The 15,175-nt window shown below is 37.9% G+C and overlaps 1 protein-coding gene across 4 annotated transcripts in view; it reads left to right on the top strand.

Moving 5' to 3' along the window:
- The window catches only part of pxnb (paxillin b), a 59,017-nt gene extending 49,378 nt beyond the window's left edge, over positions 1-9,639 (top strand). For 2 of the 4 annotated variants that reach the window (XM_053680253.1, XM_053680254.1), the window contains 10 exons: positions 1-56; positions 164-302; positions 676-1,944; positions 2,391-2,654; positions 2,821-3,231; positions 6,473-6,619; positions 6,869-7,042; positions 7,248-7,329; positions 7,424-7,572; positions 7,713-9,639. The exon at positions 1-56 is cut by the window's left edge and continues 131 nt beyond it. In XM_053680253.1, coding sequence (XP_053536228.1) covers positions 1-56; positions 164-302; positions 676-1,944; positions 2,391-2,654; positions 2,821-3,231; positions 6,473-6,619; positions 6,869-7,042; positions 7,248-7,329; positions 7,424-7,572; positions 7,713-7,979 — 2,958 coding nt within the window. In that variant the 3' untranslated portion in view covers positions 7,980-9,639. The remainder of the gene's footprint in view (positions 57-163; positions 303-675; positions 1,945-2,390; positions 2,655-2,820; positions 3,232-6,472; positions 6,620-6,868; positions 7,043-7,247; positions 7,330-7,423; positions 7,573-7,712) is intronic. The other 2 variants (XM_053680256.1, XM_053680255.1) reach the window with 2 other exon arrangements.
- The last annotated feature ends 5,536 nt before the right edge of the window (positions 9,640-15,175 follow it).

Below are 15,175 nucleotides of genomic sequence, written 5' to 3'. Positions count from 1 at the left end.
CGTCCAACTGTGGAGAGCCTCCTGAATGAACTGGAGGGCTCAATACCTGCCCCAGTGTAAGATGCTCCCAGTCTTATGCGTTTGCATTTTATGACTGCTGAAATATGACTATATTTTGTACTATAATTGCTTAGTAATATTAACATATAACTTGTGTAAGCAGGCCTACCCCCTCTGGACTTCAAACAGAGGGGCACTTGGATGTACCCTCTGAGCAACAGGGTCGAATGTCAGCCACCTCGGCCACACGAGAACTGGATGAGCTCATGGCCTGCTTATCTGATTTCAAGGTGCAGAGCAATGTGAGTGCATATTTATGTGCCAAAAGATCACATGTGACACTACAGAACTGTATGCAAGTTCCTTTGTGTAAGGTCAGGGGATTAAATGTGTATGGAAGAAAGTTCCTTGCAGTGCCTATTTTCAAGACAGAATTACTGAACAATTTAGCTGGTCCAGTTACCCCACATAGCCACCCTTTTGACAAAGGTCAAAATACTCCTAACTCAGATACTTTTATTGTATTACTTTTATTTTTCAGCTAGTGTGTTCATCTAGTCTCCAGCCTGTTTTTTTTTACCTTTTTTTTTTTTTTTTTAACTCTTATACATTCTTCTTTTTTTAATTTGTCTGTTTTCTTTCCTGCTCTTTTTCCTCCCTATTGTTATCCTCCAGCCAAGTTCTTTGGGCTCCCTAAATTCTGATCCACTGTTTGATCAGCCCAACAGCTTTGCTACCATTGCAGAAATTAATTCTCCTTCTGCCACGGTAGTACCTACTGCAGTTTCTCCAACACCAAGTCTCCCTTCTAAACCAAACTGCTACTCTCTACTGCCCTCCCCTCCTGTACCCTTAGAGTTACACATAGTGGAAGATTCCAGTGAGACTGTTCTGCGGTCCAGTGCCCTAAAATCTGCCCCTTCTGCCCTCCACTCTTCCACTTCAATTTCAGCTTTTTCCAGTCCTCCATTGTCCCCTTCAAATCCACACCCAGATCGGGTTATCAGTAATTCTGACTCCATACTGAGCACTGAGCTGGAGTCGCTTGTGGTTTTGTCCCAGACCATCACTGCTACCACCACCACTGAAGTGTCTGCCATCACCTCTGGCAATCAACAGCATATCCCTGCCAATACTGAGAATCTACTTCCCAGCAAAGGGACTAAATCAACTCTAGAGTTTTCTGTGCCTATTGCTAAATCTCAAAGCCCAGTGAGTCAGCGTGGAAATATGAAGACCTCACATAAGGACAATTCTTTAATAATTCAAGCTTCTAATGAAGTCTGTCTTGTGACCAGTCCAGAGCCTGTTATATCTCCCATCTCTACAACTGTACCTGTGAGTGAATCACCCATCATACAATCCACATCACCTCCTAAACCTCCTTCTCCTTACATCACCACACCTCCCATCTCTCCTGTATCAGTGCCCAACACCTCAAGTCTGTCAGCACTGCTACCTGAGCCATTTGCTGTTACCACAAGACCACTTCCCCCTATGAGGCCTGAGGCACCAGCTCTGCAGCCTTCTCTTGATGATGCTTTTGATCATCATCTCACCATGAACTTCAGCAAGCCTAAATCCCAAAATGTGCCGACTTCAGTTTGTAAGATGATTTCAGCAGAACACCCAGATGTGTTTGAGGGGATGCTTGCTGCAGTCAACCATAGGGTGGTGCAGCTGGACATGCACACAGAGTGTGAGGCAGGAGATGGACTTCTTGAGGACCAGTCTGACTGCAGGAGTGAACTTCTAGACTGGACTGACATGGAGCTGAAGCTGTCATATGATGGAGCCGATGGCTCCATGACTCCCATGACTGAGGCTAGCTGGATGGATGACTCCCTTACCCCTTCCTCCTGCCCTGGAACCCCAGATGCCCAGATTGACCTGCCCACATTACATCCTGTCAGTACCATGGACAGGATTTCGGCATCTGGACATGTATGGAGGAAATTACAGTATTTCAGTACAGCCATAGAAAATAGTGTCATGGATTGTTACTATTAATTAAAGGCTGTGTGTTAAAGTGCCAGTGCACTGTGTGTAAAGGTCTGAAGTGTTGGCATGTGAATGAAGCATGAAGAACATTAGCATGAGTATCATGGCTCTATTTAGCATTAGCACCCAACAGTTTCATGCTCTGCATTCAGAATTATGAATACAATCCTTATCTAACATATAATACAGATTTTGGCCTAATTACAGAACTATCAGCCCAAAGCTTTTGCTGTGTGTTTTTGTGGTGATGAAAGTTGCCTGAAGGTCCTCTCTCATCCACAACAGCATCTAATCTCAAGTGGGTGAATCCACTTCTGCTGACCTCTGACTGTTGCATGTTTTGTCATTTGAGTATGAATCATCTGACAGGGTCTCTACCCTTGGCTCAGATCAAGTCTGTGATCAGACGTACCAAGGAGACACCCAACATCCATCCCATGTACAGGGATGGCATTATTCGCAGGAAGATGGGCCCAGTAATCTTCCACAAAAGTAATTCTCAGGATCGCCTCATAGAAGAGCTTCAGGGCAAGCTGGGAATTGCTCGCAAGGAACGCCCCAAGAAACTACCAGATGATTGGCTGACCGAGGGAGTCATTGTCATGTCAAATCCCAAACGCTCACGAGACGACCACAGCAGGGAGGTGGATAAGGTAGATGTGTGAAACTACTGGCAGTTCAGAGTACACACATTTGCATACATTTTGAATACTCTTCATTGACCTCTCTGTTGACCTGTCACCACTTTTTCATCAGTCTTTCTCTATTGACCTTTTGTCTTTTCCCTCCTGTATTCTTTCTCTGTCTGTTTCTCTTTAGATTATTATTCCCCCTGAGTCTCCTATTCCTCAGAGAAAAGTGATGCCAGCTCCCCAGTCCAGCTCCCCAGCCCCTCGCCTCCCACCCCCGGCCATGGATCCAAAGTCCAGGCCTACACCAAAAGCTGCACCAGTTCCGCCTCCCCCACCTCCTACACACACTCCACCTATTCCTGCCCCCTCTCAACTTCCTAGAGAATCCACACCTCCACCTCAACTCCATGTAGAATTAGAGCCTCCACAAGTTGAAGTTAAGCCCCCTTCTCCTGGGCCAGTAGAGCCTCCTCCACTCCCAGCAAAGCCTGCACCAACACCACCTCAGTCACCTCCACCTGCCCCTGTTGTCCCTCCAAAAGTGCTGGTGTCTGTGGGCTGTCAGACGGAGTACAATCCCTTCTTCTCTGCAATGCAGGTGCAGGCAGGAAGCTCCCACTTCAAGGACCTTAGAAGTGGGGGTGCTGAGGGTGTACCCCCAAATTTCAGTATTAATTTAACTGAAAATAGAGCTGCAACTACTAAAAAATATAGATAATCTCAAAGAAACAGGCTAATACAATTTAAGATTTAGTATTTAGTAGTTTGTGTGTCAGAGGTAGTTTTCCTCATATACCACAGTGATTTGTCATCAGTTAAAATTTTTCATTAATTTATAGTTGGATCCAAGTATTGTCAGGATATTGGCACAATTTTCTGTACTTCTGTACACCACCGCAATGTATTTGAAATGAAGCAATCAAGATGGCATTGAAGTGTAGACTTTCAGGTTTAATATAAAGGGTTTAACAAAATTATTGCATTAACTGTTAAGAAATTAGTCATTTTGTACATAGTCCCTCAATTTTCACAGGCTCAAAAGTAAATGGACAATTGGCTGATAAGCTGTTTCATGGCCAAGTTTGGCCAGTTTCCTCATTATTTCATGGCATATTAAGGAAATAAGTCTAGAGTTCAAGATTCATTCCAAGTGTTGAATTTGCGTTTGGTAGCTGATCATGGGAAATCTCAATATGCGGTTCAAACAGGTGTCGATGCAAGTGAAGGAGGCTTCATTAGTTAGATAGCGATAGAGAGATAGCAAAAACTTTGAGTGGCCAAATCAACAATTTGGTACCAAAGTGGATGATCGCAGAATTCTTTCCTAGGTGAAGAAAAACTTCTTCACGACATCTGCCAAGTCAAGAACGCTCTCGAGGAGGTAGGCGTGTCGTCAAAGCCTACAATCAAGAAACACTTTCATGAATGTAAATATCGAAGATTTCCGGGCATGTATGGCTGCCAGTGGAACTGGGTCACTCATGTTTATTGATGTGACTGCTGATAGAAGTTGCAGAATGAATTCTGAAGTGTATGTTATATTTTCTGCTCAGATTCAGTCAGATTCTACAAAACTGATAGGATGGTACTTCACAGTACAGATGGATAATGACCCAAAACAATACCGCAAAAGCTACCCAAGAGCTTCTTAAGGCAAAGAAATGGAATGTCCTTGAATGGCCAAGTCAGTCACCTGACCTCAGCCCAATTGAGCATGCTTTTCACTTACTGAAGGCAAAACTGAAGGCAGAAAGACCCACAAACAAGCATCAACTGAAGGCGGCTAGAGTAAAAGCCTAGCAAAGCATCTCAAGGGAGGAAACTCTGCATTTAGTGATGGGTCCATGTGTTCCAGACTTCATACAGTCATGGATGCAAATCATTTGCAGTCAAAGTATTTAAAATAGTCCTTATAATTTTTAGTTTGTCCAATTACTGTGAAAATAGAGGGTAAAAATGCAGTATTTTTGTTAAAGCCCTTGAATTAAAGCTGAAAGTCTATACTTCAATTATGTCTTGATTTATTCATTTCAAATCCGTTGTGGTGGTGTTTTCAGCAAAATTCTGAAAACTGTTACTGTCCGAATACTTATGGACCAAAACTCAATAACAGAAAATAACTCGTTATGAAACTTTTTTGTTTGTTTGTTGTTTTTTTATAAACAAAGTGCTGCTACTCATGACTTTCATAAAAGGTTTTTTTTGTTTGTTGTTGTTGTTTTTTTTAATCTCTTAGTAGAAAACTTTTTTTAATCTGTGTTTTATTAGGATTACCTTATGTGGTGCATCTGCCATACAAGTCCCTGAGCTGTTCTTGAAACGATAAACCTATCATTAATATAAACCTAACAGAAACCAGTCATAAATACACAGATCTGTGCTGGTATAGAAGATTAGATAGCTCCTGACTTGAGAAGTCAACTGCACTATGGAAAAATGATTGAAATCAACAGAGAATATCTGTTAAGAAAATTATTTGACTATCATTCAGGTGTGATGTCATAGCTCACATCACATGTATGCTGCTTAAAATTGGGGAAAGATGTAGGAGGATGACCAGCTTAAAACAGACTGTCTTCCCGTGTGGTGCTGTAGATCCAACTTCAGGATAGATTATTTAGACCATTTCCTGTACAAACTGTAATTAAAATGCAAGGTTATGATTTAAAAACAATTATATACACGTATATGGTTGTCCACATTCCAGATGCAAATGAAAAGCTTTGCTACACCAGTTTTGAGTTTCTAGGTAATTTAAAAATGTGTGCTGGTGTGGGAAAACCATCACATGTTGCTGTGGCTGAATTCTGGCAAATAAACAAAAATGATTTATTTATTTTTTTCAGCTGGTTTCAACCAAAATTACCTTTTTTTTTTCCTCCCTATAGCATACTTTGACAGCTCTACTTAAAAACTAAATACTTCTCACTAAAAGGATGTGGAAAAGTTTGTGTTTACTTGCCTAATTACCTTGGCTTGGTGGTATGCCATGAGATCATGCTATGTAAGGAGTCACTTTAGCAAATGCAGCTGTAAATTCAGTCAGTCTGACTAAATATGTCTAAAACCTTGCTCGCTAAGTGTACTCTTCTTATGCAATGAATGTCAGACTTTGATGAAATTGTTGGATAGCTAGAGAAAAACACTTTTACACTTGGCACAACATGGCAATGTTGTAAAATATTTTAATGACTTTAATGATATTTAATAAAATAATTCAACAGAATTCACTGAATTAATGATGTAAATAATGATTTCCCATAACTATAAATGTTTGCCTTTTTATATGGCAAAAGGGATATTATTTCACATGTAATGAATGTTGAATGGCCAGACTTCTGAATAGTTTGTAGGCTATGAATAAAGGCTGGTATAAAGATATAGTTTTCATGGTAATTATAATAATTTGTATATTATTTATTACATATTAAAGAAACAGTAGTTGCTTTTATGTGGTCTGTGTGGTAGTGTCTTTTACAAGAATGGAAATGAAATCATTACATGCAATTTTATCACTTTTGGTGGTAAACAGACTTTAAAATGCTATAACTTTAATTGTGCTTAAGATGCATGCAAAAAGAGATATTTCAATTCAGGAAAGCATGTAATTGTCAGTGTCAGAATTTCACCATGTGAATGTTTTCCCAGGCTGCCACACACATAGATTCATTGCAGGGTGTGTAATGGCATACTGACATTGCTGAATATAGGAAAGCGTTTAAAATGCATCTCTTATTTTTTCCCTGCATATCTGTTTGTTTATTATTAAGCCTATTTCATTTTAATGTGCCAGCTCATTTATGGACTGATCAGATCTCTTTCTTTTCCCTTCTGTTTAGATCATGGCTCAGGGAAAGGGTCCAAACACACAGGTCAATAAACTAGACAACATGCTGGGAAGCCTGCAGTCTGACTTGCATAAGCTGGGTGTAAAGACTGTGGCCAAAGGAGTGTGTGGGGCTTGCTGCAAACCTATTGTTGGCCAGGTGAGAAGTACAGTGGCACTCCATTTCTTTGACTGTAAGGGATGTCAAGAGAAATGCTATACATATACATGATTAGACCATAGTTAGTTCTCTTTATTCCATCATAAAAAGGGAAACAAAAAGTGTCACTTGATGGATCAGCACTAGTTTATCACCAGTATAAAGAGTATAATCACAAGCTATTACCAGTGTATACTACAGAAACATTAGCTGGAGAGTGAGTGTAGAATGTTGTGGCTGCTTCTACAGGTAGTTACCGCCATGGGCCGCACGTGGCACCCAGAGCATTTTGTGTGCTCTCACTGCCAGGAGGAGATCGGTTCTAGAAACTTCTTTGAACGTGATGGACAGCCATACTGTGAGAGGGACTACCATCACCTCTTCTCTCCTCGATGCTACTACTGCAATGGTCCCATTCTGGATGTAAGAACACTTGCTTTAGACTGCACTCTTACAATCTCTAATGCATTGATCTCAAATATTTATTAAATGTATTGCTGTTCTACAGATTTATTTAGAACCATTCTACTATAATTGGAAAGAAAGTGCTTAATGTAGAATATGAGATACAGATGATATAAATGTAGAAAAGTGATGCAAAGAAAATGTTTGCCCTTCCCATCTGCAGAAAGTAGTGACTGCTCTGGATAGGACATGGCATCCTGAACACTTTTTCTGCGCTCAGTGTGGGGCCTTCTTTGGCCCTGAGGGTAAGAAGCTACTGCTGGTGCAGTACTCTCCTCTGTACTCAACTGTGTTTAGTTTTCAACAGTGCTGAGGTCTCTCTCTATGTGTGTTTTTTAGGTTTTCATGAGAAAGATGGGAAGGCGTATTGCCGTAAAGATTACTTTGACCTTTTTGCTCCCAAGTGTGGTGGCTGTGCCCGTGCCATACTGGAAAATTATATATCTGCCCTGAACAGCCTCTGGCACCCTGAGTGCTTTGTTTGTAGGGTATGTGTCTGCTCTGAAATGTGAAGTATATTTTATGCATGAATGATAAACTTACCACACCATAATCTGAGTTGTTAATGTAGAATAGAAGTACTGAATTCTTACAAGATTTTTGTTTCCTGTGTGTTTGTGTACTGTAGGAGTGTTTTACCCCTTTTGTGAATGGCAGTTTCTTTGAGCATGATGGGCAGCCTTACTGTGAGGTTCACTACCATGAGCGGCGTGGCTCTCTCTGCTCCGGCTGCCAGAAGCCCATAACAGGCCGGTGCATCACGGCCATGGGCAAGAAGTTCCATCCTGAGCATTTTGTCTGTGCCTTCTGCCTCAAGCAGCTCAACAAGGGCACCTTCAAGGAGCAGAACGACAAACCATACTGCCATGGTTGCTTTGTTAAACTCTTCAGTTAGACTGAGTCGACATGGTGTGTGCTTGCCTGTCTGTCTGAGTGTATTGGATATGCAGCAAAGTCGGAGTTGAAAAAGCCTTAGGTTAAGGGGGAGGAAAGAGTTTAGATAAGAAATGTAGAGGTTTGAATTTGTTTTTGGGAAATGTGTGCAAATATGTGCTCACTGGTTGAGTGTGAAAGAATCTGTTTTAGGAGTGTGGCTTTGGATCAAGTTTGGATCGGTTGACCTGTGAGAGTCTTTTCACTATGAAACAATGCTTTGTCATGAGAAATAGAAAATGTCACAGTGCCAAATGTGATTATTTGTAATAAATGGATGTCGGGTCAACAGTTTGTCCATTGTATTTAGCATTTGCAAGAAACCATTTATATTACTGTACCCAGTGCCTTGTTTTCTATCAGAAATTATGATACATGAATTATACCAAATATAATAGTTTAGCACTTGATATGTGCATTTGTATGGAGATTGATGTTCTTGGTGTGCCAACAATTACCAGCCAATAACAAGCCAGCCATGATCACCTAAATATATTGAATAAGAGTAGGTTGGTGATGAGAGTAAACTTGTGTAGATATGGAATTATCACACTCATTTAAGAGAGAAGCCAAAGTTTTTGGTCTTTTTATTCAGGGGAGCATAAGCATTATGGAACTATTTACCCTTAAAGTCATGTTGAAATCGCTAAATACAACATCTCAAACATACTTTACTGTATTTAGATAACTTGACCTCATTCTTCTTACTCTTAATATTTTTAATAACCACTTATTCTCTTTGATTACTTCAAGCAAATCAAGGGTTGTTTAAATAGCTGTGACAGTGCTGTGCAATTTATATTCCTTTAACACAGTATATGATTGGTTTACAGATAAGTATGTCTTTCTCTCTGTCTTGGAGACAACTCTGGGCAATGTTAACTGCTGTATTGTTTTATGACATTCTAATGTATTTTTCTCCTTTTTCTCTTTTTGTGCCTGAAAGTCTTAAGTATCACTGAGACATTTTAAAGAATGGGTTATGATTGATGAAACGTTAGAAATGTAACACCAGTTTCAAAATATCCCCCAAAATAAAAGTGGGTATCTCCTTGTATTTTTAGAATTATAGCCTTGACTGCTTGCCAAAAATCCAGAGATCTTGTGTATTGTGAATGTAGGCATGCATGTACAAGATTACCAGCAACTAACAATCTTTTATCTGTATGCATTATCCTCTGGGAATTCATATTTTCATCACTGGTATAAGGATGCATTTCAAACATATGGCCTTCTTTTCTTACATAATGTATATAAAAATCACTTTTAATGGAGATGCTGTGATGATTCAGAGATCTTTCCCATCTCATTCTTCTTGTTGTTCTGAGAGCTAGGTGCCAAGAGGACTCAACAGTCCATATGCCTCAGAGATTATTTATGACACTGGTTTTAACAGTTTTCTCCTTTTTCTTTTAGCATGCAATTTTTGTCATAAAGAGGGCTTCAATTTTTCTTTGTTTAAATTGTTAGTCTATTTTAGTGGCCCTTCATTTACTGTGTCTATTTACCCAATGCCAAACTGCAAGTATATATTATTTTCCATAACTGTCATTTTGTTCTGAGTCATAGTAACTGGCTGAATTCATACTGTTATCAATAAAATGCATTGATGTTTTCATGCACTTTGTTGAATCGTAGCCTTGGTGTTCACTCCATGTATCGGGAGAATTTCAGAAGAAATTTGTCGGTGGATCATGTATAATGTTCTCATTGAAATTGTGTTAGGTTAAATTATCCAATTGAGTTTTCAGCAAAATTTTATCATGAATCAAATCCTCTGAATAGTGTTAATCTGGGGACTTAACCCTTGTGTGTCCTTATGGACATTTTAGTCTTTTTCACTTTTGTTTTTGTTTTTTTATAATTTTGTCTGTATTAATGCAAACAGCATACATTTTGCAAAAGGTGTGTATTTTTATTGGAATTTTAATATTTCACCCTCATTTGCTTTCATAAATCTATTTTAAACTAGATACACAAAATAGTTACACTCAGGACCTTAAGGACAAAAATCTCCCCATTGAAACCTATTCAAACTAAAATTTTGTCGCCGTGACATTTAAACATAAAATCATGCATTCTGTGTTAATAGGCTTTTATTTTGTTGACAAGGTTTTAAAACATTTGATTTTTTTTAAAAACAATTTCTGAAATGTGTACTATTTTCTCAGGTTTAACCTGTGGGGAAAATACAGGTGCATCTAAAAATAAATTTGAATATCGTTCCTTTTTTTCCATAATCTAATTCAAAAGTGGAACTTTCATATATTCTAGATTCACTACACACCAAGTGAAATGTCAAGCCTTTTTTTGTTTTAATCTTGATGATTATGGCTTACAGTTTATAGAAATCAAAAATCCAGTATCTCAAAATATTACAATAAAGAATTTATAATACGGAAATGTCGACCTGAGAAGAGGTCTGATCAGCTAATTAACTCAAAACACCTGCAAAGGTTTCCTGAGCCTTTAATCTCTCAGTCTGAAGAAAGAAGAAAAAGAAATATATCTGCGAGCAGCAATTATTGGGGTTCAAGCATTTTAATTACATGCAAAAAAAGATATGTATTATTTGCAAGCATGTAAGCACAATTGGAGATGAAATAAGGCCATTTTCAGCTATTTTAAGTAACTTACCATAGAAATATAATGGTTTCATTAAAATTTATAACTGTTATAGTGCTAGCTATTGCCTGATCTCTATAGAATTGTACATGCTTCTTTGGAATCATAAGATACATGGGTTTACCTAATTTCATGAAATTCTGGAGGTTTTGTTTAGGAATTATAGGCTTCTGGGTATACTTCTTCATGCAAGTATATTTAAATGACCCTGTTATATCAATCCAAAGAATGAAGTTCAAAATCAGGGAGTCCAGAAAATTGTACTTGTCAAAGTTGAGTGAAATATGTAATACTAGTTCACAAAAGGTTTTTCTTTCTTTTCTTTTCTTTCTTTTTTTTTTTTTTTTTAAATAATCACAAATATTTAATGATTTGTCGCCAGTGGTTCTTGAGGCAAAGTTGTTAAGTATTAGGAGGTCTAATATGTTTTATAAATAACTATACAGCCATTTATACGCATGTAAAACGTCATAGCACCTCCCAGTGGTCGATTTAAAATACAGCCTCTTAACAAACAATTCAAAATGGCTGATGCCCAAAATGGCCGACATTGTAAAATTAGGTATCATTTGACTCTGTATGCCTCACCGAATCTAAAGATACCACTTCCATGATTTTAGGACAAATTATAGAGAAGTTATAAGCAGGGGCATAACCTTGCTTGGGCATTCGGGGCTGTAGCCCTTAAGATTTTTTTCTTTAACCCCAAATAATTCTCCACTTGGAGCAGTTTGTCACTACATAACTGAACATCAGTAAAAGAAGACAGCAGTCTTGTAATTTTGTATCTTCAGTGAATGGAGTGTTGTATTTTGTTTTCAGTGAACGGCTTCAAGACCAATCAGACAGGGTTTACAGGAAAATATGCTGGAATGCTCATGTCTTATTGGCTAACAGGTCTCAATTCTGCTAAACACTAGCTCACACAGTCAGTTAGCATGAGGGAAATGGATATATGGCAGTTTTTTGTTTGTTTGTTGTTGCTTTTTTTGACCAGTAAAAGGGTTTAAACTAAAACAATAACATCTCATTTTGAGCCAGGAAAACAAGGTGTGTAAATGTCTATATGAGTTCCAAGTTATGTGAACATGATATGAGCAGAGCATAAGGACAGCTAATGTACTTTGCATGGCACTGTGCCAGCTACACAATTCCAATGATAGCTTAGTTGTGCCTCCCCTTGGCTAGCAATACCAATCTAGCTTAGTCTCGTGTTAGATAACCAAAATGTTTAATATTTTATCTGTCTGGTAGTCCTGCAAAAGTGATCACTCCTGAGACAAGTTTTATGGTAAATCCAACTTTTTGTCCAGTTTTCACATTTTTTTAAACAATTAGCCCTCACAAACAAGAAAAAAAGGCATGGAAACAGTCTATATATAAGTAAATTTTAAAAAGTTTTTTGATGGAGAAGAATCTGGGCTCAGCCCCAGATGATTAACAGTCCAGCTAATGTCCCTGGTTATAAGCAATACATGTCAATACATCAAAGCTTTGCAGAGATATAACCTTACATCCACTGCAAAAGCAAGCATTTTTGGCCACAACAAACACAAAAAAACTCTGCAAAATCCTGTATGGACTGTCTAATATATTATATGAATAACATGTGTGTGTGAAACATTTCATAAGATGCAATTATTTACACACATGTAAAACCTGATAGCGGTGGCTGATTTAAAGTACAGCATCTTAACACACAATTCAAAATGGCCGATGCCTAAAATGGCCGACACAGTAAAACTGGGTACAATTTGACTTGGTATGCCTCACTGAAACTTAAGATATCACATCAATGAATTTACAACAATCATATAGAAATTATAATCAAAAAGAGCAATTTTTCATATCTTGTGACCAGTAAGTTTTGAAACTGCTCATGACTGGTCAAGTTATAATAAGACACACAGAGTTTTCTGTCAATATGCCAAAGCATTGTGGAGATATACACTCTCATTCATTTTGGCATGATTGCCATATTTGTTGGCGAGTTATATATTGAACAGTTTGGTCTATCAAAAATCTTTTTGGGGGTTCATTGTGTGAAGATGATCTGAGCAAAATTTTGTGACGTACTGGTGAAAAATTTTGGAAGAGTTTGCAAAAGTATTTTTTTTTAAATCACAATGGCAGAAAGTGTTTTGCAGATCAAGGCACATTTGGTATCATTGTTTTCAGCATGATCTATATAATATAAGCAGACTGGGTGCATGACAGCAGCCTAAAGCAGTGGTTCCTAACCTGAGAATGGAGGAGTATTTTTCAATGCCATGTCACTCAGTTCTTGGTATTTGGTGTGCACGGATTTCCAAAAATCTTCCAGTGGCTTCTCTGTGAACTTCTGTGTACAATCGTTTAAAATAAAAGTTTTCCTGCACCCCCAAGCAAGTACACCAAGTTTCATCAGCCTTTGTTAACCTTGTTAAGCTGCTGAAATTTAATTGGCTAATGGTGGGCCATGTATTTTGAGATAAGTGACTGTCATCAGAACCTTTGACTAAGACAATACATGCAAATTTTTAAGTCAATAGGACCAACGTTTCCATAGTTAGAGCCAATTTCATGTTTTTTCATTCCCTTCATGAGTTTTAGGTATTTAAGTACAGCTTATGGTCTCTGAACTGCTGGCGATGTCAAGGTGGTGCTCCAAAAACAATGTGAGCTTTAAAGATAATTGGGGTAGTTTTGAGGGCAAGGCTGGCTTGTTAGGTCGGGGCGGTATCTAGCCCACTCAGGAAGGTGCTGCTCTCATTTCTTGCAGCATAGCATACAGTCTCAGAACAGGCCTAGTTGATCGGTGACAGTCCAGAGCCAAGGCCAAGGAGTAAACAAACATGCTAAACCAAGTCTGCTAGCCGCACTAGTCGTCACCTAGGTTCCACAATATTGAGACTGTGTTTGTTCCCTGAGCTAAACTACAGTGTAGAAATATTCAGGAAGTTTGTTTTAGTAACCTAATGAGCATAAAATTAGATCATACAGAATGCACAGCCAACACCTATGAACTGAAGCTAGGACTATTAAATATTAGATCTCTTGTACCTAAAGCACTTATTGTTAATATAACCATTACTGATCAGGAGTTTAATATAATGTGTTTAACAGAAATATGGATTAAACCAAATGAGTATATAGCATTAAATGAAGCCAGTCCTCCTGGGTACACTTATATACATCAGCCCCATCTAAATGGCAGAGGAGGAGGTTTCTCACTCATTTATAATGATAATCTAGGTGTCACACAAAAACCTACTCATAAATTAAACTTTTGAAGTTCGTTATACTAGTATAACATACAATGGTGTGCACAGACCTCTGCTGGGCCATCGGGAAAGGACCAAAAACGGCACTTTAATGTACATTACTTTAATGTACATAACCAAATGTTTTTTTTGTTTGTTTGTTTGTTTGTTTGTTTTTTACAATATTTAAACATGTAATTATTAAATAAATAGATCACCTGTAGTTATGCAGGTCAGAGAGACTGTCTTCATTACATAGACTTCAAAGTCTGGATTTCACAAGCTTTAACTTAAAATGACCATTCAACTGTAGATATGGTATATACTTTTAGGAGTTGAGAAAGAGAGGGAAAAACAGTCTTGTTTAATGTTAATGTTAATTTTACTGCAAATTGATGAAGTGTTGACTATGAATAGTCTTTTTTTGTAGTCAATATGATAATACCATGATGCAATAATGGGGCACTTAGCTATTTGAATAAGAAGTCAAGAATACTTATATGCGGGGTGCAAAATAAATACAATGGACTATCAATCAGCGGATTATCATTGAGCAGAGATCGGAACATTTGCAGGGAAGAGAAAAAGAAACAAACCATGCTATTTAGTATAGAAAGCAACAGAAAGTATCGTGGATCAAATATATGCTTGCATTTCAGTGTTGTCAAAACATAATCTTATTAAATGTGTCATGAAGTTCTCATCAGTTTTGAACTAGAATATGGCCTGACTTTAGCTGCATTGTGTTGCTACTCATTCATTAAAGTTAGATAAAATTTACATATATATATATATATATATATATATATATACATACACACACACATATACACACACACACACACACACACACACAAATATATATATATATATATATATATATATATATATATATATATATATATATATATATATATATAAATCAGTCTGGGTAATTTTGAATCTTCAAATGATATCTTGTTTATGTGTGTAGGCGGAAGGATTTATTAGCAGTGATCATTTTATTTCGGGTATGTCATCCATGTTGAGGTGGCACTAACCAGCAGTGGAAAAGCAAGCTCAGAAAAGTAAAGCAGTTTGAGTCGAGTCGAGCCTACCATGCAGTGGAAAAGTGGCTCAGCTTTCATGAAAATGCTAAAGTCATTGATGAGACACAGTGTCACCTCCTGATTTGTGATTTCATAGACAGATTTGTTGGCTTGTTACAAGTGAATGATTTTGAAAATCAAAATTCTATTTGATAACTTTTGTGCGGATTGGTCTGAAGATGTTGTGAGCAAGATTTGGTTAC

The sequence above is a fragment of the Ictalurus punctatus genome, chromosome 5 (assembly GCF_001660625.3).
Source record: "Ictalurus punctatus breed USDA103 chromosome 5, Coco_2.0, whole genome shotgun sequence".
Lineage (NCBI taxonomy): Eukaryota > Metazoa > Chordata > Actinopteri > Siluriformes > Ictaluridae > Ictalurus > Ictalurus punctatus.
Note: the sequence above shows the minus strand (reverse complement) of the source record. Positions and strands in the feature narration are given on the sequence as shown.